At 42.7% G+C, this 27,005-nt stretch overlaps 1 protein-coding gene across 2 annotated transcripts in view; it reads left to right on the forward strand.

Moving 5' to 3' along the window:
- GYS2 (glycogen synthase 2) overlaps window positions 1–27,005 on the forward strand; it is a 111,686-nt gene that overhangs the window by 61,163 nt on the left and 23,518 nt on the right. For both annotated transcript variants that reach the window (XM_044278050.1, XM_044278051.1), the window contains exons 13-14: window positions 25,397–25,492; window positions 25,742–25,905. In XM_044278050.1, coding sequence (XP_044133985.1) covers window positions 25,397–25,492; window positions 25,742–25,905 — 260 coding nt within the window. The remainder of the gene's footprint in view (window positions 1–25,396; window positions 25,493–25,741; window positions 25,906–27,005) is intronic.

The raw sequence follows: 27,005 nt of genomic DNA on the forward strand, positions 1-27,005 counted from the left end.
TAAGTGTACACTGCTGGTGAGTGTTAGTCCTGGCTTATATACACCTGTGAGTGTAGTCCTAGGTATACACTGCTGGTGAGTGGTGGTCCTGGGTGTATACACCTGATGGTCCTTGGTCAGTGACCCTGGAATTTGCACTTAGATTCATTACATCTGCAGAGCTTCATATGATACAATCAGTCACAGGTCATTAAATCTATCACATTATTGACCTGCTCATCTCACATTATATCCAGCATATCCAGGAATTAAACACCCACATGATAATCAAAGGTGTCCACAGTGACGAATTCACAGCCATGAGCAAGTGCAGTATACACCTGAAATATGAGCCCAGCATATACTCCCCCACATGATAGATCCAAAGGATGTGATCTCATCAGTCAGACAGTAGCACTACAACCACCAGCATATCTGTGCTGCTTATTCAGTAGTTCAGAAGTATATTTCAGATTTTCTTTTGATCTATCAACATGAACGCAAAGGAAGATGAGGATGATTATTATCTTCACTATCACTCCCATCATCAGTATCATTAACATCATTTTCCTTTATATATAATTTAGCCAGCCAGCGATGTTCAGTCTGTGATGCAGCTTTTGCTGTTCCATTCTCTGTAAAGCCAGTATTAGGCTAGGTCTACATGACGACATTTGTCGGGCGACCGCGTGACAATTTTTATAATGGCAGTCTATGGTGTCGCACTGTAACATGCGACATGCTGCGACTGTGGCTGAAAAATCCATCTCGAATGGATTCTGCGATTAGTGCAACAAAATGTTGCGCGACAAATGTCGTCGTGTAGACCTAGCCTCACACTGCCCGATTTTTCATCGGATAACCGTTCGCATGAATGCTCGTTAGCGATCATCTTGCAGTGAAATACTGCCACCAATTGCCCTAGGAACGAGCAAACGCATGATTATTAGGCAATCCAAATCTTTTGACATGTTAAAAATCATAATTTGCAGGCGGCAGAGCGTGGTGTCTAATAACATAGCAAACCACTAGACAGCATGGGGACGAGCTATGGCATAGCGGTCGCTCCTCCTCATGCTGGGGAGGAGATCGCTGCATGTAATAGTGTGTGTCATTGTGTGTCATGACGGATCCATTTTGTTCTGCATCAAATCGCAGACAGAAAAACGCTGCTTGCAGAATGCATTCTGGTGCATTCCGTTTTGTTCAGTTTTGTCCCCATTGACAATGAATGGGGACAAAACAGAAGCGTTTTCCCCCACTATTAAGATCCTTTGACGGATCTTAATAGCGGAAACGGAAAACGCAGCTAAGGCTACTTTCATACTAGTGTTTTTGCTGGATCCAGCAGGGTCCAGCAAAAACGCTTCCGTTACTGATAATACAACCATCTGTTTGCAGCGTTATTCTGTCCGCAATGGGGACGCAACCAAATGGAATGGAATGCATTCTGGAACATTCAGTTTCGTTCAGGTCCGTTTTTTTCCCCATTGACAATGAATGGGGACAAAACAGAAGCGTTTTCTCCGCTATTGAGATCCTATGACAGATATCAATAGCGGAAAGGGAAAGAGCAGATGTGAAAGTAGCCTTATCTAAACTCTGCAGAGGCTGCAACCACTGGGATACACCACACAGTAACACACATGATATGATTAGATACACTGCTCAGCAGGCAGTATCACGCACAAAGGAATTAGATATATGCTACACCACACAGTATCACAAATAATATGATTAGATACACAGCTTAGGCTACTTCAACACTCGTGTTTTGGCTTTCCGTTTCTGAGATCCGTCACTGACAAGCGGTCCAAAACGGATCAGTTTTGCCCTAATGCATTCTGAATGGATAAGGATCCGCTCAGAATGCATCAGTTTGCCTCCGTTCAGTCTCCATTCCGCTCTGGAGGCGGGCACCAAAACGTTGCCTGCAGCGTTTTGCTGTCCGCTTGACGAAACTGAGCCAAACGGCACAATAGAAAATGGATCCATCTCCAATTGACTTTCATTGTTCATGACGGATCCGTCTTGGCTATGTTACAGATGATACAAACCCTAATCAAGCATGCTGGATGGCGAATCCTAATGAAGCTCTTCCATTTTGAAAGTGCTCATTAGTACCGTAGGACCAGGAAGCAGTGAACGCTCTGTACTTACCGCTTCCTGGTCCTCGGCTATGCAGGGCTGCGCACAGCGTGAGGAGCTTTGTGACGTCACACTGTGCGCACCAGTTCAGAGCACACAGCTGAGAGCTGACATCAGGAGGAAGAAAATTGCGGGCGGCGAGGAGCGGCGGCGTCTAGGAGCAGAGAGGTAGGTGTTTTTTTATTTTATAAAAAAATTAGGTTGCTGGGGGCATAATGGGGGCTAATGAAAGGTATAATGGGGGCTAATGAGGCATAATGGGGGCTAATGAAAGGCATAATGGGGGCTAATAAGTTGCATAATGGGGGCTAATAAGAGGCATAATTGAGGCTAATGAGAGGCATAATGGGGGCAAATGAGAGGCATAATGGAGGCTAATGAGGCATATGGGGGCTAATGAGAGGCATAATGGGGGGCTAATGAGAGGCATAATGGGGGGCTAATGAGAGGCATAATGGGGGCTAATGATAGGCATAATGGGGGCTAATGATAGGCATAATGGGGACTAATGAGGCATAAGGGCTGATAATTTGGGCTAATGAGGCATAAAGGCTATATATATATATATATATATATATATACACACACAAGCTTGCGCACGCCTATGAATTAGATAAATGCTACACAGCTCAGCAGACAGTATTACACATCAGATACATGGGACAGTAGACAGTATCACACAGGTTAGAATTAGACACCAAAGCCCAGCAAACCGTATCACTCATGATATAATTAGATACAAAAACCCAGCAGACAGTTTTACACATAACAGGATTAGATACACAGCTCAGCAGATAACATCACATGATAGGATTAGATACAGAAAATAAGCAGAGTATTACACATAATAGGATGAGATATATAGTTAAGCAGACAGTATTATATATTATATGATTTGATACAACAACCAAACAGGCAGTATTACACATAAAAGGATTAGATACCCAGCTAAGAAGACAGTATCACACATGATAAGATTTAATGCACAGCTGAGCAGACAGTAAAATGGCTAGGGCAGCGCTAAAGCCCGCCCATCAGAGCCGGTGACGTCACCGGGGTTCCTGGCAGCCCCATGGAGAGCCCCGGTACGTCACTGGATCTAAAAAAAATGCCTTTGCCCGGAGGGCTGCCAGGGTGAAAATGGAGGTATGTCCATAAGTGAAAGTTAATCAGAAAGTTATGTGTACCTCAAAATGGCGCCATTAAAACTACAACTTGTCCTGCAAAACACAAGCCATTCATACAGCGATATAGACAGAAAATTAAAAAGAGATGGCTCTTGGAAGGCGACGATGAAAAAAGGGAGAAAAACGCTTAATCAGTAAGACCCAAAACAGGCTGGTCACTAAGGGGTTAAGGGAGGTCTGACTGCCATTCTTAAAAGATGAAACAGGATATAATAACATTCTATTATATGGCGTTACACATATCGCTTTTATTTACACTTGTAAACTTGCGATACATGTGTTTTGCATTGAATATTGTTCAGAATGTCTATATAATTTTAAGACTCAATAAAGAGTTTTGAAAAAAATATAAATACTAAATGAATTTTTTTATCCACAACAAACAAAATGCATCCTAATGTAAATCACCACCATACCCCGGCCAGTATCTCGCCTCATGTCCTCTCATGTCCGCATATTCCAGATACTAGCCCCCACCACCACAACCCAAAATCCAAGCACAACCCCTCCCCTCATGTCTGCAGCATGTCTGCATAGTCCAGGGTTGGGCCCGGGAGCACACACATCCCGAAAAAAAATCCCCCCTCCCCTTTATACCCTCACTCAACCTAATCTAAACCCCCAATAAGATCAAAACAACATAAAATTATAAAAACAATATCAACATAAACATCAAATTTATAACAAAACCATAGAAAACATTTGACTACCAACAACTTTGGTACTTATAAGCCTTTATTCTGCCTTTAATTTTCAATAAAACAAAACAAAACAAAAAATTCTAATAGTGGCATCAAATCAGCCCACCCCCAGAAAAAGGGAAAAGGGAAACCCCTCCAATACACATCCCTGGGGTGCACCTAGCCTTTCCGCTGCCTGAGGTGAAATGCCCCCATCCCTATGCTAAATTCCTAACCTTACCTCTTCCCTCCTAACATTATATAAAACACTACAAAACATACAGGGCAATACATTGCCTCATGCCTCTTACATCCAGTGATGTCTCCTCTGATATAGATATTCTCTTTACTCTTTCTATGCAGAGACTGACAGACATCTTAGTTTTTCTACTTTTCCAGCATCCTCCCACCTTCTGAACACCCCATCCTTCCATCCCCAATACTGTGCCCACTGTGCTCCCCAAAATTATACTGCAGAAACAGTCCCCCTGAAAATACTAGTAGAACACAGATAGTGCCCCTTCAATAATTATTGACAAGCAGTGCCCTAAAAAATAACTTTGCCCAGCAAATAGTGCCCCTGACACTAAAGGTGTAAACATAATGCCCCCCCAAAATAGTAGTGCTAAGATGATACTGTGCCAAGGTGCCCCCCACAGTAAGAGTGTTCCCCAATGTCCCACCAATAATAATAATTCTCTGCCAGAGTGCACTCAGTAGTAGTAGTGAGCCCCAGAAGTAATAATGCTCCCATAGTGCCCATACTATAGTTATCATGTTTCCCATAGACCCCAAAAGTAGTAAAGCTCACCATAATGACCCCCAGAAGTAATAATTCTCCTTATAATGTGTGACAGTAGAAAAATGGCACCCGATGTGAGTCAGTACAAAAATGCCCCCCTTATAAAGTGCACCAGTACAAAAAGTGTCCCTTATAATATGTGCCAGTGCAAAAAACGGACTCCATAATGACCCCCGTTGTGTACCAGTACAAAAATTGTCCCTGTTGTGTGCCAGTACAGAAAATGCTCCCGTTGTGTGCCAGTGCAAAAAATACCCCTTTTTAGTGCCCCTAGTAGAGCCAATGTCCCCATAGTACTCGCATAACATGTGCCAATGACCCCTTCCTCATAGTGCCCCCCATAATATGTGGCAGAATAAATTCCCCTATATAGTGCCCCCAGTAGATGCCCCCATAGTGCTCCTCTGCCCCTTCCCCATATAGTACCCACAATGGAAGTGCTCATTTCCCTCGACCCTGCTGCCGCCATCCACTTATCTACAGGGCCACACCTCCAAATAGGTGAGGTGAGGCAACCGCAGACCCTGCAGGAGGAACCCCCAACCCCTCTCAAGGAGAACTACTCAGTCAAGGCACCTCAAAGGAAAAACCCCTCCAAAGGCGAGAGGCTTTGGATGCACCCAACCTTTCAATCTCCATAGAGCAGATCATCACCAGGTCACCCAAGATGTTGCTACAAACCTAATCACCAGGAGGATTTTTTTCTGAGTAGAAAAGAAGTGCACCAATTCCTACCACCCAGACCTCTGAAAGAACCATAGGTCCATTCCGCATAAGAGAGGCCGGCTAGACCAGGTCAGCCGATGGAGGAACCAACCCGTTTGTACACCTCTGTATTAAAAGGGCAATGAAGCAGGAAGGGCTCCATGCTTTCCAGCATGTTGCCACAGTCCTCCCGAGGACAAACTCTTTCATCAGAGTTCCTGTACTTCAAGTTGCCCCTTACATACAGCCTCCCATGGATGCCACGCCAAGCCAGATCCCAGTACTTCTGGGGGTTCCTCACTTAATTAAAAAGTTTTATTCCTAACTCGAGGACTTGTGCAGTCTCTGAGGGCCAGCGGATTCTGCAAATGGGTCATAAAAACTCTACTGTCAAGTAACTTGTATGTCTAACTTGCATGCAAATCTTTCACTTGCCCTCCATTCTTCCATTCTTGGAAGAAAGGCTGAATCCATCTCCTACAAGAGGATATCCACAGAGCAGCCCTCTCTTGCTAGAGGTTTGCCAGATTCATCTTGACAAAGGTGTTCACAAGGAACACCATAGTGTAACTATACCTAACACTACTAGTCTCCTTGGTAGGTAAGTAACCTCCCTCTTGATTAGATTAACCCTATTCCCCCAACAGGCTATATACTCAAGTCCAGGAATGTTCTGGTAAAATATATACAGTGCCCAAGTATATTAACAATGGTAATAGGTAATGTTTGGCCAAGTGAACCCTTTACTGAAGGGTCAAAGATTAAACTTTCCACTGGCCTACCTTCTGAGCAGCTATTTTCAGCCTACCCTCCCAGTTTTTCATTAAAATTCAATGCCTAGGATTTTAGTAGAGACTCTTGAGGCTCTGGAAGGGTGTCTGGGAGAATTTCCTCATCCCAGCCACAGACTTTCACATTTATCCCTATTAATCTTGGACCCAGATGCTTCTGAGTAATGTTCCACTTCAGATATGACCCACTCTGCCTCCCCTCTTGCGGACACAAAGATAGTGATGAGAAAGTCTCTGTCCCAGCATACAAGGTCTGAAGCCAATTCACAAACTCCCCAGGTAGGCCATACCTCAGAAGACACTCATGGTTTACCTGGTTGAAAGCTTTAGCCTGGTCTAAGGACAGCATGTATCCCTTCAGGCAGCTTGCATTACTCTACTCCACTGCCTCTCGGACACCGAGCACAGTACTAAAAGTACTGCAGCCTGGCACAGAGCAATGCTGGGACGACGAAAGAAGCCAGGGTGCAAACTTCACCAGCCAATTAAACAGTACTTTTGCCAGAATCTTTCTGTCTGTGTTGAGGAACACTATGGGATGCCAGTTCTCAATACGGGTTGAATTCTTACCCTTCGACAGAATGAGCAAGGCAGACCTCATCATTGAATTTGGCAAAGTGCCTGAGGAAAAACACTCAAGAGGGGAATTGAGGTTCCTTTAAAGGTCTTATAGAATTCAGATGGACCTGGCGATTTCTTGGGGGCAAGCCCTTCAATCGCAAGTCTGACTTCTTCTTCCTTGATCAAAACATTAAGAGAGGGGTTTTCTCCTGGTTCAGGGACAGCTTCAGCTAGGAAAGCTGACACTTTTTTTTTCGATTTTTAGCCTTCTTTCCCAAAAGGTGCAAGTAGAAGGATCTGATAACCTCCAGGATCCCTGATTTGGATGTCTTCAAGGAGCCTGTACTATCAACCAGTCCTGTGACCCCTTTACTGATACTGGCACCTTTTTAGCAAAGATTTCACTCCAGAGATCTCCTCTCAGCTACCTCCGGTCTAGACTAAATGCTTGAGTTTCCTCCTCAGGCCCTGGTATAGGTGGTACCTATTCAGAGACCAGAGGCACAAGAGCTGGCGGAAATACTTTGCCACCCGTACTTTGAACAGTTCCCACCACTCTGCGTTAGTGCCTCCAAGATCCAATAAAGGTACCTGGCTTTGAAGAAAATAATCAATAGCCTGTCTTATCGCTGCTTCTTCCAGGAGAGATGAATTCAGCCCCCATATACCTCTTCCTATTCAAAGAGATTCTGCAACATTCAGACAAAATATAATCATACAGTGATCTGAGAATTTGTACCTCAACTACGGACACTGGCGAAGTGATAGCTTCCTCCTTCAAATAAAACCTTTCTATTCTAGAACTACAATTACCTCTGTGATAGGTTGCACCCAAGTGGCCTGGGGTATGCCAGATGTGGATATCCCAGCCTCCCTAGATATTCTATTTAAAATTCATACCATCATACGTAAATTTGTCTCTGGAACCTCTTCTATCTTGGGGCCTAATGACAGTGTTAAAGACAACTTGTCAACCTGTAAAAAGGAAAGGCTTATATTTTATGAAAATACTTTTACAGTCCCAATTTTTCTGGGGACCATATATGTTAATGAGTCTAAACTCTTGTCCCTTCATGAGAATATCTAAGATTAAACACCTTCCCATTATTAACTCGATTATCCATCGGTATTCTACCGGTGCAGTAAAAAGAACTGCCACTCCGCTATTTGGCTCAGCCACAAGAGACCAGTAGGAGGGCCCTCGTCGCCATTCCCTCCTGGTTTTTATGACTTCTGCCAAAAGTGACAGTCTAGTCTCCTGAAAAAAACTAAATATTAGCATCAACCTGGATGAGAAAATGAAAGGCTGTAAACCTAGCCGCATCAGACTTAAAGCTGGCGATGTTAATGGATGCCAGGGTCAACGAAGTTTGTGCTGCCATCATGCATAATTAAGTTAAATGGCGTGATTCTTCCCATCCCTCCCAGAGTCTGATTAGGAACCATCTTTATTTTGTTTTTCGGATATGGAGGAATCCATATCCTCGTCTTCTTCTTATTTTGTTCCCTATCCTCAGGACTTGGTACCGGTTAGGGGACAGCACCAGAAGGCTGCTAGTACTGCATTCCTTGGTCTTGGCCAGGGTCAGGCCAGAATTGTTTGAGCCCTTCTACTTACTCCCTGTCCCAGCCTTAAATTTGGGCCTTGACATCTCCTCATCATCCATGTATTCATAGTGGGAGGAATGAGAGTAATCTGCCCTCTTCTCCCTCTGGATCCTCCCCCCCCCCCACACACAAACACAGTGCACTTCTGCACTTGGCGCTTAGATGTGAGGGATTGCCACAGTTATGACACAGCCTTGGCTGCCCTTGGTAGAAGACAAGGATAGGATCCCTACCGAGGAAGGCTGACGATGGAATGTGGGACACAGAGTTGCCTTGATGTTGAAGTAAACCCCAAGTTGCTGAGGAGACGACTGGCTCGACCCTGGATATAGCTTCTACTGCTGAGGCTCTTGGGGATGAGATACTGGACGAGGCGATAAGAAGGAATGTGGGACACAGAGTTGCCTAGATGTTTAAGTATGACCATTAAGGTCCCTGCCCCTGAGCAGACGCCAAACTCATCCAGATTTTTCCTTGGCATCTCCGTAACATCACCATATCTTCCTAACCAAGTCACTCATTACAGGTCAAAACAGTTACTTTTCTTGACCCCATTTTGGCAGGCTTCATCATCTTATAATACCCCCAGAAGACATCAAGGCCTCCTGAGTGAACAAAGCTGGTGTCAAACTCAGCCGTACCATAAAGATGTATCAAGGCAAAGATGTCACTTGCCTTGAAGCCCATTTCCGGCCGCAGTTCCACCACCCTCTTTCTTGGAGGGCATGCATCATTGCTACGCCACCGGAGATGGACTACATTCCTCTTGGTACCAGGTGGCCCAGCTGTTGGGAGCGACCACTAATCTCACCCTTTTTTCTCGGAAAGCTCCTAGTCCATGTCTGCTAATTCAGAAGGACAAGTTTCTCTGCTGACCCCCTACTGATATGGACTGTTCCCCAGCCCGTAGAGCACCCTGTAGGCGTTGTTGCAAAATGCCATCGCTGGAGCCTAAAGATGAGGAGGGGGGCCTTGTGGTCCTCCTGCTGCAACACTAGCATACGAAGAGCAGCAACCGGACCAGAAGGAACTACAGATGCCCGTATTTCATTACCAACATCACCGATAGCAACAGCGGCATTCACATCAGAAGCATTATTACCAGCAGCAGCATTAACATTAGCATTTATCTCCACACTCTCAAGCCTGGACATCTCACCATCACTCACACTGGCTGGGCTGGTCATCCAGATGTTCCTGACCTTATTTTTAATGAAACCTTGACATCCTTGGGTGCTTGTACAGAGGAATTACCAGATGTCATGGGTGGTGCCTCAGTGCCTCTGACAGCACCCTCCGCTTTTAGGTTTGTTTATTGCCCTGGCCCAGTGTTTTTACCACTGGCACTGTTGTAATGCTGTCCAGACTGGCACTTAATCTGTTTCTCTTTGACATAGGTCCAGGCTGTGAAATGGGCTGTTTGGGAGAAGGGGTACCTCAACCCACAACCCCAGTGACCCCTCTGCCTGCATGTAATGCAATACTACTATGCGGTAGTTTAAACAATAGGGCTTCTGAGGTCACCGGAGCCACTTCCCACGCAGGTCCACACTTCCACTGAGGAATGGCCAACAGCAACAGAGCCTCCCACTTTCTTACCCACGCTTCTGCCACGCTGCTTATGCGATTGTTCAGTCGACCCCTAAGTTCCCGTCTGTCGACCTACCGCCCACGCCATCAACCAACTTCAGGGTTACCCCATCAGCTGACTTACGGCGAATGCCATATGCCGATTAACGGTCTGTGCCTTCTGCACAAGCTGCACAACCCTCACTGTTGAGGACAGCTTCCGGCACCATCTTGGCCTCACTCGCTCTGCTCTTCCCACTCCTACATTCAAGCCTCACTTCAGAGTCAGAACTTGGGGGGAAAATGTAACTTGTACCCTGAACTGACTTTTCAGTTGGTTCAGAGCACGGGGAAGACTGTGATATATAGCATAGTCTCACCTGACCTTTATGTATTCTTCTATTTCTTGTTTTTCTTGCACGTTTTGTTTTTCTTGGCTCTTTCTTCTGCAGGTAAGGCCTTATTAGTAGTATAGGGAGGGAAGTTTCGTCAAATCAAAAGTGACAGGTGTGCACGCCCCTTTTCTGCTCATAACCCCACCCACTCCACCCACAACCCCTCCCGGTCCCTCCCAAAGCGCCGCCCATCACATGCCCCAAACCACGGCCAAACAGTGCCCATTCAATGCCCCTAATTCTGTTAGATCTGATTAGTCTTCGCGCCGGCCAATTCTAGCGCAAGTTTTTGTAACGGGACATAACGTCTAGTTATTTATAAATATGTAATTGTAGGGGCCACACAGCTGACATAAATATTAATGTGTCAGTTATTCATTTATATCTTAATTTCTAGGATGAATAACAGAGAAACAATATAGAGTTCTAAGAAAAAAGGAAACAGCCTTGTTATTTCATGAGTATTTAGTAAAAAAAGACACTTCATGAGAGATAACAAGGCCTCTTTAACACAAATTATTATTAGTATTTACATTTATTTAAAGGGTGTATAGACAGACACCCATAGCAGTGCCTGACAGCTATCTCTGTATACAGTGCGCCTGCTATCAGTGATAACCCCCAGCCCATCATAAATGATAAGCTTTACTGTATCTTTACCCAGTAAACTATATATCAATCAGTTTTTTTCATGGTGACTAGGCCCCTTTAATTAAATAGATAGATAGATAATAGATGAAATATTTATAATACTATTTTATTAAACATGATATCTAGATAGATAACAGCTAGATATATAGATAGATAAAATATTTATAGTATTATTTTATTATGCCGGCTTATAGATAGATAAAAGATAGATAGATAACAGATAAAATATTTATAGTATTATTTTATAGATAAATAGATAATAGATAGATAGATATGTGTTAGTTAGTTAGATAGATAGATATGTGTTAGTTAGTTAGGAAGATAGATAGATAGATAGATAGATAGATAGATAGATAGATAGATATGTGTTAGCTAGATAGCTTGGTAGATAATAGATAAAATATTTATCTATTAAATGATAGATTTGGGCTAGATAGATAGGTAACTAGATAAATAATCGGTATATAGAAAGATAAATGGGTAGATAGATAGATATATAGATGGAAAGATAGATATGTGATAGATAGATAGATAGATAGATAGATAGATAGATAGATAGATAGATAGATATGTGATACCTATATAGTTTGATAGATAATAGATAAAAAGAAAATTGCTATTAAATGATAGATTTGGGCTAGATAGATAGGTACCTAGATAAATAACCGGTATATAGAAAGATAAATGGGTAGATAGATAATAGATAAAATATTTATCTATTAAATACATAGATAGATAGATAGATATGTGATAGCTAGATAGCTAATAGATAAAATATTTATCTATTAAATGATAGATTTGGGCGATAAATTGATAGATATTAGAAGATAGATGGATAGATAGAACTGTACCCTCTAAAGAAAGAACTTTTAGCAAAAAAAGCAGTGGAAAAAATGGCCCAAGAGTCTGTCCTGTGTGTGGCGCTTGGTTTGATCCTTGCTATGGGGCCCTTACTTTTGTATGTACGCCACTGTATAAAATATTTCTCTAGATAGATAAATTGATAGATATGTGATAGCTAGATAGCTTGATAGATAATAGATACAATATTTATCTAGATAGATAAATTAATAGATAGATAGATATGTGATAGCTAGATAGCTTGATTAGATAATAGATAACATTTGTATCTATTAAATGATAGATTTGGGCTAGATAGATAGGTAACTAGATAAATAACTGGTATATAGAAAGATAAATGGGTAGATAGATAGAAAGATAGATATGTGATTGATAGATAGATAGATAGATAGATTGATAGATAGATAGATTAGGTTTTCAAAAGATTCATAGGAGAGATGAATAGAATTACAACAGCCTGATAAAGAGGTTAATAGATCTTTAAAGGGGTTGTCCGAGTTATTTTTTTTGTTCTTTCTATGTTCCTAACTGGGCAAATATAACAGCTTTCCAATTAACTCACTTTATCTCCAGTGGCTGGTTTCTCAGATTTCACTGAGGGTCACATGACCTGTGATGTCAGCTTCTCTCCCTGCTCTGATAAAGTTCGTTGCACAAGCCTGACACCGTGCTCGCCACGCCCCCTTCACTGCCGGGCTGTCTGCTTGTTCCTAGGATTCTTAACACCTTCAGCTACACAGACTGGGTAGCTGCAGGCAGTGACAATTCTGGGCACAGGAGCTGAAGGACTAGAGAGAGCATTGCACAAGAAGGCAGGGGGAAGATCCTGTGTGTATTAGCAGTGTCATTATACAGCTGGGACTTGTAGTCCTACACATACAACATGCTGCAGAGTCTCCCAGCAGGCAGACATGTCACTCAAGGCAGCTCTTCCATGAATCCCATGGATTGAAAGATGAAAAACAGCATGGGTTTACTTCAGGGAGATCATGTCAAACTAATCTTATTGACTTTTTTGATTGGGTGACTAAAATAATAGATGGAGGAGGTGCAGTAGACATCGCTTATCTAGACTTTAGTAAGGCTTTTAATACTGTCCCACATAGAAGGCTTATCAATAAAGTGCAGTCTTTGGGCTTGGACTCCCATATTGTTGAATGGATTAGGCAGTGGCTGAGGGACAGGCAACAGAGGGTTGTAGTCAATGGAGTATATTCAGACCAAGGTCTTGTTACCGGTGGAGTACCTCAGGGATCTGTTCTGGGACCCATATTGTTTAATATCTTTATCAGCGAAATTGCAGAAGGCCTCAATGGTAAGGTGTGTCTTTTTGCTGATGATACAAAGATTTGTAACAGGGTTGATGTTCCTGGAGGAATACACCAAATGGAAAAGGATTTAGGAAAACTAGAGGAATGGTCAAAAATCTGGCAACTAAAATTTAATGTTGATAAGTGCAACATAATGCACCTGGGGCGTAAAAACCCAAGAGCAGAATATAAAATCAGTGATACAGTCCTAACCTCAGTATCTGAGGAAAGGGATTTAGGGGTCATTATTTCAGAAGACTTAAAGGTAGGCAGACAATGTCATAGAGCAGCAGGAAATGCTAGCAGAATGCTTGGGTGTATAGGGAGAGGAATTACCAGTAGAAAGAGGGAGGAGCTCATGCCGCTCTACAGAGCACTAGTGAGACCTCATTTGGAGTATTGTGCTCAGTACTGGAGACCATATCTCCAGAAGGATATTGATACTTTGGAGAGAGTTCAGAGAAGAGCTACTAAACTAGTACATGGATTGCAGGATAAAACTTACCAGGAAAGATTAAAGGAACTTAACATGTATAGCTTGGAAGAAAGACGAGACAGAGGGGATATGATATAAACTTTTAAATACATAAAGGGAACCAACTCGGTAAAGGAGGAGAGAATATTTAAAAGAAGAAAAACTGCTACAAGAGGACATAGTTTTAAATTAGAGGGGCAAAGGTTTAAAAGTAATATCAGGAAGTATTACTTTACTGAGAGAGTAGTGGATGCATGGAATAGCCTTCCTGCAGAAGTGGTAGCTGCAAATACAGTGGAGGAGTTTAAGCATGCATGGGATAGGCATAAGGCCATCCTTCATATAAGATAGGGCCAGGGGCTATTCATAGTATTCAGTATATTGGGCAGACTAGATGGGCCAAATGGTTCTTATCTGCCGACACATTCTATGTTTCTATGTCTCTTGTATTCACTCCCTTAGCAGTGTCATTATACAGCTGGGACTTGTAGTCCTACACATACAACATGCTGCAGAGTCTTCCAGCAGGCAGACATATCATTTAGAGCAGCTCTTGTAGCCACTCCCTTAGCAGTGCAGGGGGAGGGGCAGAGGTTGTTTTTATTGCATGTAAACAAAGGGCCAGAAAAGAACCAGGGAAATGAGGAAATATATATATATATATTTATTTATTTTTTGCATAAAACTTGCTTAGCTTAGTTATGTATTGCTGCCCATCAGATTTTCAGTGCTATATATTTTTTTTTCATAACTCGGACAACCCCTTTAATATCATTTTATTTTTAAAGATATTAGGACGTGTCAGGGGCATGTTTTGACAACTGTTTGCTATTGTCAGAGCTGCTCGTACGTTAGGCTGACTATGTCTCGTAACACATGTACAAACATTGTGTACTTCTAAATTTGGTACGTGTTTGTACAAATTGATCAACAGCTGTCGTATTAGAAAATAGCTAAGGGTTATCAGCACCCGGGAAAGTTGGGTGCCACAATTAGCTATTGTTAATATTTATAAATGATACATATCTACGTTAGATAGATATGTTGAATATCTGTGATAGATGCGGCTGTGAAATAGGACAAAATGGGAAGACAGAATTGGCACCCGGGAAAGTTGGGTGCTGCGGCTGACACAACTTCTGATGTTTCTGCCGCAGATGCTGTGGCTGTGGCTGTGACTAGACAAGAAAGACGCTAAGGACGAATATGGCTTCAACGTGTTATCAGCACCCGGGAAAAATGGGTGCCGCAATTAATTATAATGGTTTAGGGTACTTTCAAAATATAGTTTTTTTTTTTCCAGCATTGAGTTCAGTCCTAGGGGCTCTATACCGGAAAAGAACTGATCAGTTTTATCCCCATGCATTCTGAATGGAGAGACTTCAGTTCAGTCTTTTTGACTGTTCAGGATGGAGATAATACCGCAGCATGCAACGGTTTTATCTCCGGCCAAAAATCCGGAACACTTGCCGGATCCTGCCTTTTTTTCCATAGGAATGTATTAGTGCCGGATATGGCATTCAAAATACCGCAATGCCGGATCCGTCCTTCCGGTCTGCACATGCGCAGACTGGAAAAAAAAGTAATTAGTGCCGGATCCATTTTTCTGGATGACACCAGAAAGACGTATCCGGCATTTCAATGCATTCGTAAGACGGATCAGGATCCTGATCCGTCTTACAAATGCCATCAGTTGGCATACGTTTTGACGGATCCAGCAGGCAGTTCCGGCGACGGAACTGCCTGCCGGATTCCTCTGCCTCAAGTGTGAACGTACCCTTAGTAAGAGGTTAATACAAGCTTAGTATCATTTTATTTTTAAAGATATTAAAACTTTATTGAATTACTGACAGTATATCAGATCTAACAATATACGATCGTATATAATTAAACATAATCAAAGTTTTATAAATATTCACTTCCAGGACTTGTGGTGACATCATTAAAGATCCTTTAGCTTTAGAAAAATAGACGGATCAATTAGCCATTGTCAATATTTATAATGGTTTAGAAAGTGGTTAATACAAGCTTAATAACATTTTATTTTTAAAAATATTAAAACTTAATTAAATTACTGATGTAATATCAGATCTAACAGAATAAGGGGTGTTGAATGGGCGGTGTTTAGGCATGGTTTGGGGCGTGCGATGGTTGACGCTTTGGGAGGGACTGGGAGGGGTTGTGGGTTATGGGTGGGAAAAGGGGCGTGTTTACCTGTCACTTTTGATTTGACAACACATCCCTCCCTTTACTACTCTTATTCACATGACAGTTTTGGGTCAGTGTTTTCCATCAGTGATTATGAGCCAAAACCAGGTGCGGGCCAAAAACTCAGAATTGTAAATGCTTCCATTATAACTTATCTTGGTAGAGGACCCACTCCTGTTTTTGGCTCACAATTACTGATGGAAATCACTGACCAAACACTGAGTGTGTGAATAAGGCCTAACTCTGACCCAAAATACAGCTTCCCCACTCTGGCTGGTGATTTCAAGGCGCAGATCTGAGTCAACATTCCTGGTGGATGGAATAAAAGGGTTTTATTGGTTCACCCTCTTGTTGCTAAAGAAATGGTGCTCTTGTCAATTTGACTTACCCTGTCAAAACGATTAATAAATTGTGTATGTTTGAGCCAAGCACTCTACAGTTGAAATCACCGGAAAACAATAATTGCTTACCGGTAATTGTTTTTCTCGATACCCAGGAGGACCTCCCATCCGGGACAGGAACCCTTAGGATATAAAAATGTTCACAATTGTCTGAGTAAAGGAGCAACTTTTGGTTTCTTAGATGGGGAAGAGCTCTGGATAGGGCCATCTGAACTGCCTTCAACTTCTTGAAATTAGAAGACTGTCTTCTGGCCGTTAGATCCCATCTCCCCTGCCAACATCTGTTGTCTGAATGTACGCCCCATCCCCAGGGACTGGCATCTGTCGATAGAATGGTCTGTGTCTGATAAACCCACGGGTTCCCTATCGACAAATGAGACGCTCTTGCTCTTGAGGACAGATGGAAATACTGATTGTCACGGATGGTGTACAGGAAACAAGACAATGCAACATGCATATATGACTCACTGGATCCAAAGCTAAGGAACCAAAAGGGAGACCCCTGCACAAGACCTGGCACTTTCCCTGGCTGCTCAGCCTATGCAAAAATCCCAAAGGTGGATGGTTGCATATCCACGTACCTCGACTATATAACCCCTGAACACCCTACAATAGTGAGGGGACACGACCACCGGCTCCCTACACCAGACACGGAGGGAGTCAGGGTCACCTGGGATCCAGCAAACAGAAAATAACAGATAAATGTACAACACTTAACTTTGTAGCAGACTGGGAAACAGGATCAGTATGCACACACACTCCAGGAAGAAGTATAAGCCGCCCAGTAATGCATTATGGGGCGGAATTTAAAGGGATGCAATCAGTCCAACTACATGACAGCTGAGAGAGGCTAACGAGATGAGGAACTGAACACCACAACAAAGAAAACTCAAGGAGGAGGTTCTGAAAGGCTTCTGTCAGAGCTTCTCAGCTGTCTGGTTGTGACACTGATCTAGTGATTCCTGAGACCAGTCCCATTTGTACAAAATGTCTGTCTGCAGCTCTCGAGAATGGAATTGTGCATAGGGAACTGCTGGAATGGCCGACGTCAGTCGACCTAGAACTGCCATAGCCTCCCTGAAAGAACATTGGTAGGATAGGAAGAGATCCCTCACCACCTCTATTGTCTTGGCCACTTTGTCTGGAGGTAGGAAGCTTCTCTGAAGTCTGGAGTTTAACTGTATTCCCAAAAATACACAGGTCTGAGAGGGGGTTAGACATTACTTTTTCCAGTGTATTTTCCACCCCAGACCCTGTAGAGTGTTGCAGACAAATAAAATGTCTTTCCTGAGTTGTTCTTCTGAATGGGAAAGAATCAAAAAGTCGTCCAAATATGGTACTAGAGAGATCTTGTTCATTCTTAGAAATGCAGCTACCTCTGCCACGATCTTGGTAAAGACCCTTGGACTTGAGAAACTCCTTGAGAAACTCCTTGTATTGGAGATGCCACCATTCCCCTTTTTCCCAAACTGCTGTTCGTAGAAATTTCCAGGAGTTTGCATGTATAGGGACGTGGTAATAAGCGTCCTCCAAATCCAAGGTCGCCATCCAACACCCCTGGGAAAGGAGATTCACCGTGGATTTTAATGTCTTCACCCTGAATCTCTTGTATCTCAGAGATTTGTTCAGAGACTTGAGATTTAGGATGACCCTGAAGGAACCATTGAGTTTCCTTACAAGAAACAAGGGGGAATAAAATCCCTTGCCTCTTTCTGCACTGGGTACCACTTCCATTACTCCTTTCTCCAGGAGGGTAAGTGCTTCCTTATCCAGAGCTTCTCTTTTTTCTTTGTTTTGGGGGCAGATGGTCCAAACAAAAAAAATATGCCGGTAAGGACTGGAATTCTAGCCAGAACCCACTCTTTATCACATTCAGAATCCAACCATTTTTTGAGATTGTGCTCCAGGCCGGCAGGAAATAGGCAAGTCTTCCTCCTATCTGGCTTCTGGCGTCATTGGGACTTATCCTTTCCTTTATTGTCACTGGATTTGAAGAGAAAACCTCCCGACTTTCTGGGAAATCTCTCTCTCTCTCTCCCCTGGACCTCTGTTTACTTTTTAGATTTTTAAATCCTGATTGGCGCCATTGAAAAAAAGGTATTTTTTGTAGAGTAGGGAACCTCTTTTTATTGTCTGAGGCCTTCTCTAGAATATCATCTAGCGAAGACCCAAACAGCCTAAGACCTTCGCAAGGGAGGAAGCAAAGGCGGGCTTTAGACCCTTGATCCCCCTTCCAGGGTCTTAACCAAACTGTATGCCTGGCAGCCGCCTGGCAGCATTTGAAAGGGCGGCAGCCCTAGCGGAAAATCGGACAACATCTGTGGAGGCGTCGGCCAGAAAGTCCGCTGCTTTGTGGAAAGTCGTGAGGGAAGCTAATAAATCCTCCCTAGGGGTTTTATCCCTAATATGGGATTCCAATTGGCCCAACCAAAGTTTTAGGGATCTAGAAACCCATGAGGCTGCAATGGCGGGTCTGAGGCTGGTGGGCGCTCTTTCCCAAGATCTCCTGAGGTACACATCCGCTTTTTGTCTAGCGGGTCATTCAGGCCCCCCAGATCCTCAAAGGGGAGATCCTCTCTTTTTGCTATTTTAGCCACAGGAGCATATACTAAAGGGGCTTTATCCCAGACGCTGTTAATTGAATCTTTAAATGGATATTTACGTTTAACCGAATTAGGGATGAAAAATGTCCTATCGGGGTTCTTCCATTCTTTTTTGATCAGAGCCTCGATATTTGTGTGAACAGGGAACGCTCTATGACATCTGGGTCCTAAACCTTCAAAGGCTTGATCAGCCATGGATTTGGGTTTCTTTATGTCCTCTAGCTGCATCGTGGACTTAACAGCTTTCAACAGGGGTTCCACGTCTTCTAGGGGAAAAAAGGACTTTCCTGCCACATCTTGGTCAGAGGAAGAGATGTCAGAGGAGAGCTCCCCTGATTCTATAACTTCTTCTATGTTGGACAGATCTGAGTCGGATTCCCAGGCTGCGGATTGTTTAACAGGGGATTTGCGATGCGAATGCCTTAACGCCTTTAATGAAGATCTGACCTCCGATTTGACCAAAGCCTTAAAAGATTTGGACAGGCTCTGTGATTCCTCCATTACCAATTTTCCAATGCATGACTGGCAAAGAGGTTTGGCGTAACGGGACCCTGCATCCCCCACACTCCTTGTGCTTGGACTTCCCTGATGCCTTTTTAGGAACCTTGGGAATCTGCAGTAAACAATAACACAAACCGCCAATAAATTAGGGGAAATACGGATGGATCTTACCCCGAGCGGCTGTCCCCCACTCCTCAGGACCAGTACCGGACTAGAAGGCCTTGAGGCTTCACTGGGGTCGGCACGACCTGAATCCATAGGTTCTGACATCTTCTGTTCGGATTCTTGCTTGTAGGCTGGCTGTCCCCTCCTGCTGCCGCATTTGTAGCGCGTCTCGGCCTCTTCCTGTCAGATTTTTTAAATTCAGCGCCTAATCCCGGTACTTCCGGGTTTGTGACGTCACCGAAAGTGACGTGCCGGAAGTTGCGTGGTCCGCGCATGCGCAGTGACCACCGGCAGCTCCGCCCGCCATCTTGGAGAAGGGCCGTGCTGCCTCTGGATAGTGCTCGGCAACTGCTGCACGCCGGACCCCCGCCCAGGACCAGGGACCACCTGAACACGGCCACAGCGGTTCCTCCAGAGGCCAGGAGGGAAGCAGTCTTTGGCAGTTGCTCCCCCAGGAGTCTTACACTGCCCGGGATGCGTCCATTGCGGTGCACGGACCTGGACCTCCCCAGCTCCTGGGATGTGAACTTGGTAAGGATCCTCAGGATTTCCCATCCGGAGGACAGGAAACCTGAACTGAGGTCTGGTGGGGGTGTGAACATTTTTATATCCTCAGGTTTCCTGTCCCGGATAGGAGGTCCTCCTCGCATGGGTGCCGTCATAGGGGAGGGTTTCCCTTAAACAAGTATTTAATGTTATACTACTACACTCACAGTAGATAAGTATTTGATATTACACATCCACAATAAATAAAAACCTGTTCTAGAACATGATTGAATACAAAATTATGCCTTAAAATAAACACAAAGACAAAAATGATATTATAAAAATAATAAAAGTGTGTAACATATAGTGGCAATATTGTTCTAGGAGCTGTATGTATGGTAGGTCCACTAGTATCTTGCAACAGTTGGTTAGTATTGTTATACACTAGCCATCTATTGTTTGTGTCATTGGTAACAACCACCCGCACAGCTACAATAAATTGCCACAATATGTATCTGTCACCACCAGACATCTGAGAAGCTCTGACAGATGTTCTTCAGAACCTCCTGCTTGAGGTTCCTTTTGTTTTGCTTTCGTTTTCTCATCTTGTTAGCCTCTCTCAGCTGTCATGTAGTTGCACTGATTGCATCCCTTTAAATCCCTTCCCATACTGCATCACTTTGCGGTTTATACAACTTCCTGGAGTGTGCTGATGCTAGAAGCTGTTACTACTGCATCCACAAGATAAGTCTGTTTTCTTTATTTATGTTTGCCTGTGGGCTTGATCCTAGGTGACCCTGACTCCCTCCCTATTTAGTGTAGGGAGCCGGTGGTCGTGTCCCCTCACTATTATAGGGTGTTCAGGTGCATACAGTCGAGGAACGAGGATATGCAATTTTCTACCATTGAGATTTTTGCATAGGCTGAGCAGTAAGGGAGAGAGCTAGGGCTCTTACAGGGCTTACCCTCCTGTTCCTTAGTTTTGGATCAAGTCAGTCGGATCTTCATTTGTGTCTTCTAGTTTTCTGTAACACCATCCGTGACAGTATCACATTTGCATAGGATGATATTGGTTATAACTAATAACACATTTGTATATGCTGGTATATAAAAAATATCACAATTAGTTTCTGATTAGGCCCACAAAAATTCTGTCTCTTTTAGAAGTGCTGCCTCCTTTAAAAATAGTCCACCAATGGTAATAAAAAGTCTGTTGATTAGTTAATCATATTAGATACAGGAATGATACATTTGAATGTCTCCTATTTTATATTGTATCCATTGTATAATTATGTCTCCATTTTATATCATTCAGCTATGTTAGTAGAGGTGCTGTCCTAACAGTGATCAGCGTTAAATACTCACTGTTAGTTTATATTGTATTACCAGCCGCGTCCCACGTGGCAATCAGCACATTGGCCTCTACCCCCACCTCCCTTTGGTTGGTTCGGGTAGTGTTACCTTTGTTCCTGGCTGCGTTCTCCGCAATTTTCCAAGTTAATACTTGGCATTCTACGTTTTTCAATGTGTCGGTGCTTGGCATCCCACGTGTGTTGATGTGCCGGTCTCAAACTTCCCAAACCTCTTGGCAAGATGGAGGATTATGGAAGGAGGATTGAGCTGTCCATGAAGCGCTTCACATAGCTTAATAATAAAGAGATGATTTTCTCATAAATTCATTGATTTTAACAATGAATTTAACATCTTTTCAGTCACCATAAAAACCCAGACTGGATTTCTTGGTTCCCTCCTTTTTTTGTCATCTTAATTTCTCCAAATTGTATTTATACCTTTCCAAATGTCCCAATTATCTTCTTCTTTATTATTATATTGCTGTACCATCTCCAAAAACACATTGCGTTTACCATGCATTTTCAATGCGTTTTTTTTATGTACTAATGCGTTTTTTGTTGTTGCTTTTTGTCCTTAATTGTGGCTGTTCATAATTATTTTTTAATTATAAGACTGCATAGCCATAAAAAAGCATAAAAAACATAGAAATGAGAATAAAAATATCAAAAAAGTACAAGAAATATAAATACATCCCCTTTAATGCCCTGATTTAAAATGCATATTAAAAAAAACATGGTATTGGGGTTGATTTATTATTATTCTACAATCCAAAATTGCTTATTCTATTTTTATGTTGACTACTACCTATCTTACTGTGGTATAGTCACTAATATATATTTGTTCACAGTTTATCAATTTTATTTTTATTTTTGTTTTTAAATGCACTCTGTTCTAGGTTTCTTTTCTTCCTGGACCTTGAGGATCATAACAGATGGATGTGTAGAATGGGTGCAATAAGCAATTTTGGATTGTAGAATAATAATAATTCAACACAATACCATGGGGTTGCATTTGGAATCAGGGCATTAATGGGGATGTATTTATATTTCTTAGACTTTTTCGATATTTTTATTCTTATTTCTAGATATTTTTATTCTCATTTCTATATTTTTTTAATGCTATTTATGGCTATGCAGTCTTATAATTCTAAAATAATTATGAACAGCCACAATTGAGGACAAAAAGCAATTATATACAAAAAACGCATTAGTACATAAAAAAACACATTGGAAATGCATGGTAAACACAATGTGTTTTTGGAGATGGTACAGCAATATATTAATAAAGAAGAAGATGATTGAGACACTTGGAAAGGTATAAATAAAATTTGGAGAAATTAAGATGACAAAAAAAAAGGAGGGAACCAAGAAATCCAGTCTGGGTTTTTATGGTGACTGAAAAGATGGCTATAAAAGTGAGTAGGATATTCAGGTGTATGCAACCACTGAGGAAGGAGTTAGTCTGAACTCTGAAACGCGTCTGGCGACTGATAAATTTGCAAGTTCCGAAACTTCTTGTTAAAATAAATGTATTTATGAGAAAATCATCTCTTTATTATTAAGCTATGTGAATCGCTTCACGGACGGCTCAATCTTCCTTCCATAATACTCCATCTCGCCAAGAGGTTTGGGAAGTTTGAGACCGGCACATAAAGACATTTGGGACGCCAAGTTACGGCACATTGAGACACGTGGCATGCCAAGTATTAACTTTAAAAATTGCGGAGAACGCAGCCGAGAACAAAGGTAACACTACCCGAACCAGCCAAAGGAGGTGGGGGTAGAGGCCAATGTGCTGATTACCACGTGGGACGCCACGGCTGGTAATACAATATCGACTTAGGGTCCATTCACACGTCTGTATGTGTTTTGCGGATCCACAAATTGTGGGTCTAATCAGAAACTAATTGTGATATTTGTTATATACCAGCATATACAAATGTGTTATTAGTTATAACCAATATCATCCTATGCAAATGTGATACCTATTGTGGCAATTTAGTGTAGCTGTGCGGGTGGTGGTTACCAATGACACAAACAATAGATGGCTAGTGTATAACGATACTAACCAACTGTTACAAGATACCAGTGGACCTACCATACATACAGCTCCTAGAACAATATTGGCACTATATGTTACACACTTTTATTATTTTTATAATATCATTTTTGTCTTTGTGTTTATTTTAAGGCATCATTTTGTATTCAATCATGTTCTAGAACAGGTTTTTATTTATTGTGAATGTGGATGTGTAATATCAAATACTTATCTACTGTGAGTGTAGTAGTATAACATTAAATACTTTATTTAAGGGAATACTTTTTCTGGGTGGTTTCAAGTGTAGAGTGCCTGTCTCAAACATACACAATTTATTCCTAGTGGATGGTCTTCTTCTTTATCAGAGGTGCTAATTGGCAGGCACACCTGCCCGGTCTCAGCTTCACACTCTCCAAGCTCTCCTCCTCCTGGGTCAGCTCCTTTTGTTCTGAACGCCTTCATCCATGCTGTTTTCCTCCTGGTCAGAGTCTTCAGAAGAGGTAGAGGAGTTCCTTGTATAACCACCCTCAGATGATGACTCCCCTACCTCATGTACCTCCAGTTTTCTTTTCCCGACCTCCTCTCCTCCAGTTTCTCTACCTCCCTATAGGAAATGATACAACAGCTTAGCAGATATCACATATGATAAGATTAGCTATACAGCTCAACAGACAGTATCACACATGAAAGAATTAGATACAAGGCACATCAAACAGTATCACATATGATAGGATTAGATGCAGCAGTTTAGCAGACAATATCACACAAGTGACCCAGTTTAGGGCTCTTTCACACTTGCGTTCTTTTCTTCCGGCATAGAGTTCCGTCGTCGGGGCTCTATGCCGGAAGAATCCTGATCAGTTTTATCCTAATGCATTCTGAATGGAGTGAAATCCGTTCAGGATGCATCAGGATGTCTTCAGTTCCGGAACGGAACGTTTTTTGACCGGAGAAAATACTGCAGCATGCTGTACTTTTTGCTCCGGCCAAAAATCCTGAACACTTGCCGCAAGGCCGGATCCGGAATTAATGCCCATTGAAAGGCATTAATCCAGATCCAGCCTTAAGCTAAACGTCGTTTCGGCGCATTGCCGGATCCGACGTTTAGCTTTTTCTGAATGGTTACCATGGCTGCCAGGACTTTAGCATGGCACGTCATGCATGCGCATGGGGCGCTCTGACGTCATTCTGGAGCGCCCCGGGAGCCACACGGACTGTAAGTATACTGCTCCCCCGCTCCCCACTACTACTATGGCAACCAGGACTTTAATAGCGTCCTGGCTGCCATAGTAACACTGAACGCATTTTGAAGACGGATCCGTCTTCAAATGCTTTCAGTACACTTGTGTTTTTCCGGATCCGGCGTGTAATTCCGGCAAGTGGAGTACACGCCGGATCCGGACAATGCAAGTGTGAAAGAGCCCTTACATGTAAAGGCTAAAAACCCAATGCACTTTGCGGACAATAATAGGCAGTTATATTAAAGGCTGTCCGTGCCGTTACGCAAATTGCGGAATGCACACAGGCGCCATCCGTGTTTTGCGGATCCACAATTTGTGGACCGCAAAAAACGGAACGGTCGTGTGCATGAGGCCTTAACCAGTAGTGAAGCCTACACAGAGATAAGGTATAATGGAAAGATGTCCTCCTGTTTTGTTTTTGACCGGCACCTGGCTCACAATAACTAATGAAAATAACTGAAGTGTGAATTCGGCCTTAGTTGAATCCCTGCGATACATGAGAGCTTTGGTTCATACACAGCTGATATATGTTATGTTACTTGTGTCCTACACAGACAAAAGTGAAATGAGTTTAATGAGTGGATGATGGATTGACGCTAATGTCCCGCTGATCAATCTGCCTGGATCCCGCTGCCTCTGTTACTTATTAATTACTCGAGATTGTATTGATTTCTTCCAGCTGAATGCACAGTGATGGGAATCCCGAGCATCACCACCAACCTCTCTGGATTTGGCTGCTTCATGCAAGAACATGTGGCAGACCCGACTGCTTATGGTAAAAGATCCAGCCTTCATTAGGTACTCTGTGATGCTGTGGACCTCCCTATGAGGCATTGTCTTGACTTAAAAAAGTCCCTATTTGCAGGAAAAAAAATTACCTTTTTTTTTTTTTTTATATATCATGCTCTCCAAAATTGGAAAAAGTAGATATGGTTTAGTGGAGATAGTGAGGCCCAGATTGCACCAAATTTATTAAGGCTCATTTTAAGAGGTTTTATATTATTTTTTTGCTTATGTGTTTTAGGAATTTACATTGTGGATCGTAGATTCCGCTCTGCTGATGAATCGTGCAATCAGCTGACCCAGTTCCTGTATTCATTCTGCCAGCAATCACGGCGACAAAGAATCATCCAGCGGAACCGAACAGAACGACTGTCAGATCTGCTGGACTGGAGATACCTGGGTCGTGTAAGCTACTTTACCATCATTGGGGGGGATTCACTAAGCTAAATGTACCACAGTTATACTGAATTTGTACCCAAAAAATTGGTGAACGAGCTTTGCAAAATGTTTATTTACGTGTTTTAGAGATTGTTTGCACCTCTTTCAGTAGCGTGACATACTGGGAGAAGGAAGTGGCTTCACTGGAAACTGGTTTTGGATCAAGATACTGTATTGCCAGCATGTGCCAATATTGTTATGCAAAATTCTGGTGTAAAGTAAGCCAACCACGGATGTGTAAGGCCTCTTTCACACGGGCGTTGCGGGAAAATGTGCGGGTGCGTTGCGGGAAAACGCGCAATTTTTCAGCGCGAGTGCAAAACATTGTAATGCGTTTTGCACTCGCGTGAGAAAAATCGCGCATGTTTGGTACCCGAACTTCTTCACAGAAGTTCGGGCTTGGGATCGGTGTTCTGTAGATTGCTATTATTTTCCCTTATAACATGGTTATAAGGGAAAATAATAGAATTCTGAATACAGAATGCTTAGTAAAATAGCGCTGGAGGGGTTAAAAAAAAATATAAAAAATTTTTACTCACCTTAATCCACTTGATCGCGCAGCCGGCATCTCCTTCTGTCTTCATCTTAGCTGTGTGCAGTAACCGGACCTGTGGTGATGTCACTCCGGTCATCACATGATCCATCACCATGGTCCTTTTCCTGCACACAGCAAAAGAGAAGCCGGGCTGCGCGAGCAAGTGGATTAAGGTGAGTATAATTATTATTATTATTATTTTTACCCCTCCAGCCCTATTGTACTTATGCATTCTGTATTCAGAATGCTATTATTTTCCCTTATAACCATGTTATAAGTGAAAATAATAATGATCGGGTCCCCATCCCGATCGTCTCCTAGCAACCGTGCGTGAAAATCGCACCGCATGTGCACTTGCTTGCGGATGCTTGAGATTTTCACGCAACCCCATTCATTTCTATGGGGCCTACGTTTCGTGAAAAACGCACAAAAAGGAGCATGCTGCGATTTTCACGCAACGCACAAGTGATGCGTGAAAATCACTGCTCGTGTGCACAGCCCCATAGAAATGAATGGGTTAGGATTCAGTGCG

Source organism: Bufo gargarizans, chromosome 2, assembly GCF_014858855.1.
Source record: "Bufo gargarizans isolate SCDJY-AF-19 chromosome 2, ASM1485885v1, whole genome shotgun sequence".
NCBI lineage: Eukaryota > Metazoa > Chordata > Amphibia > Anura > Bufonidae > Bufo > Bufo gargarizans.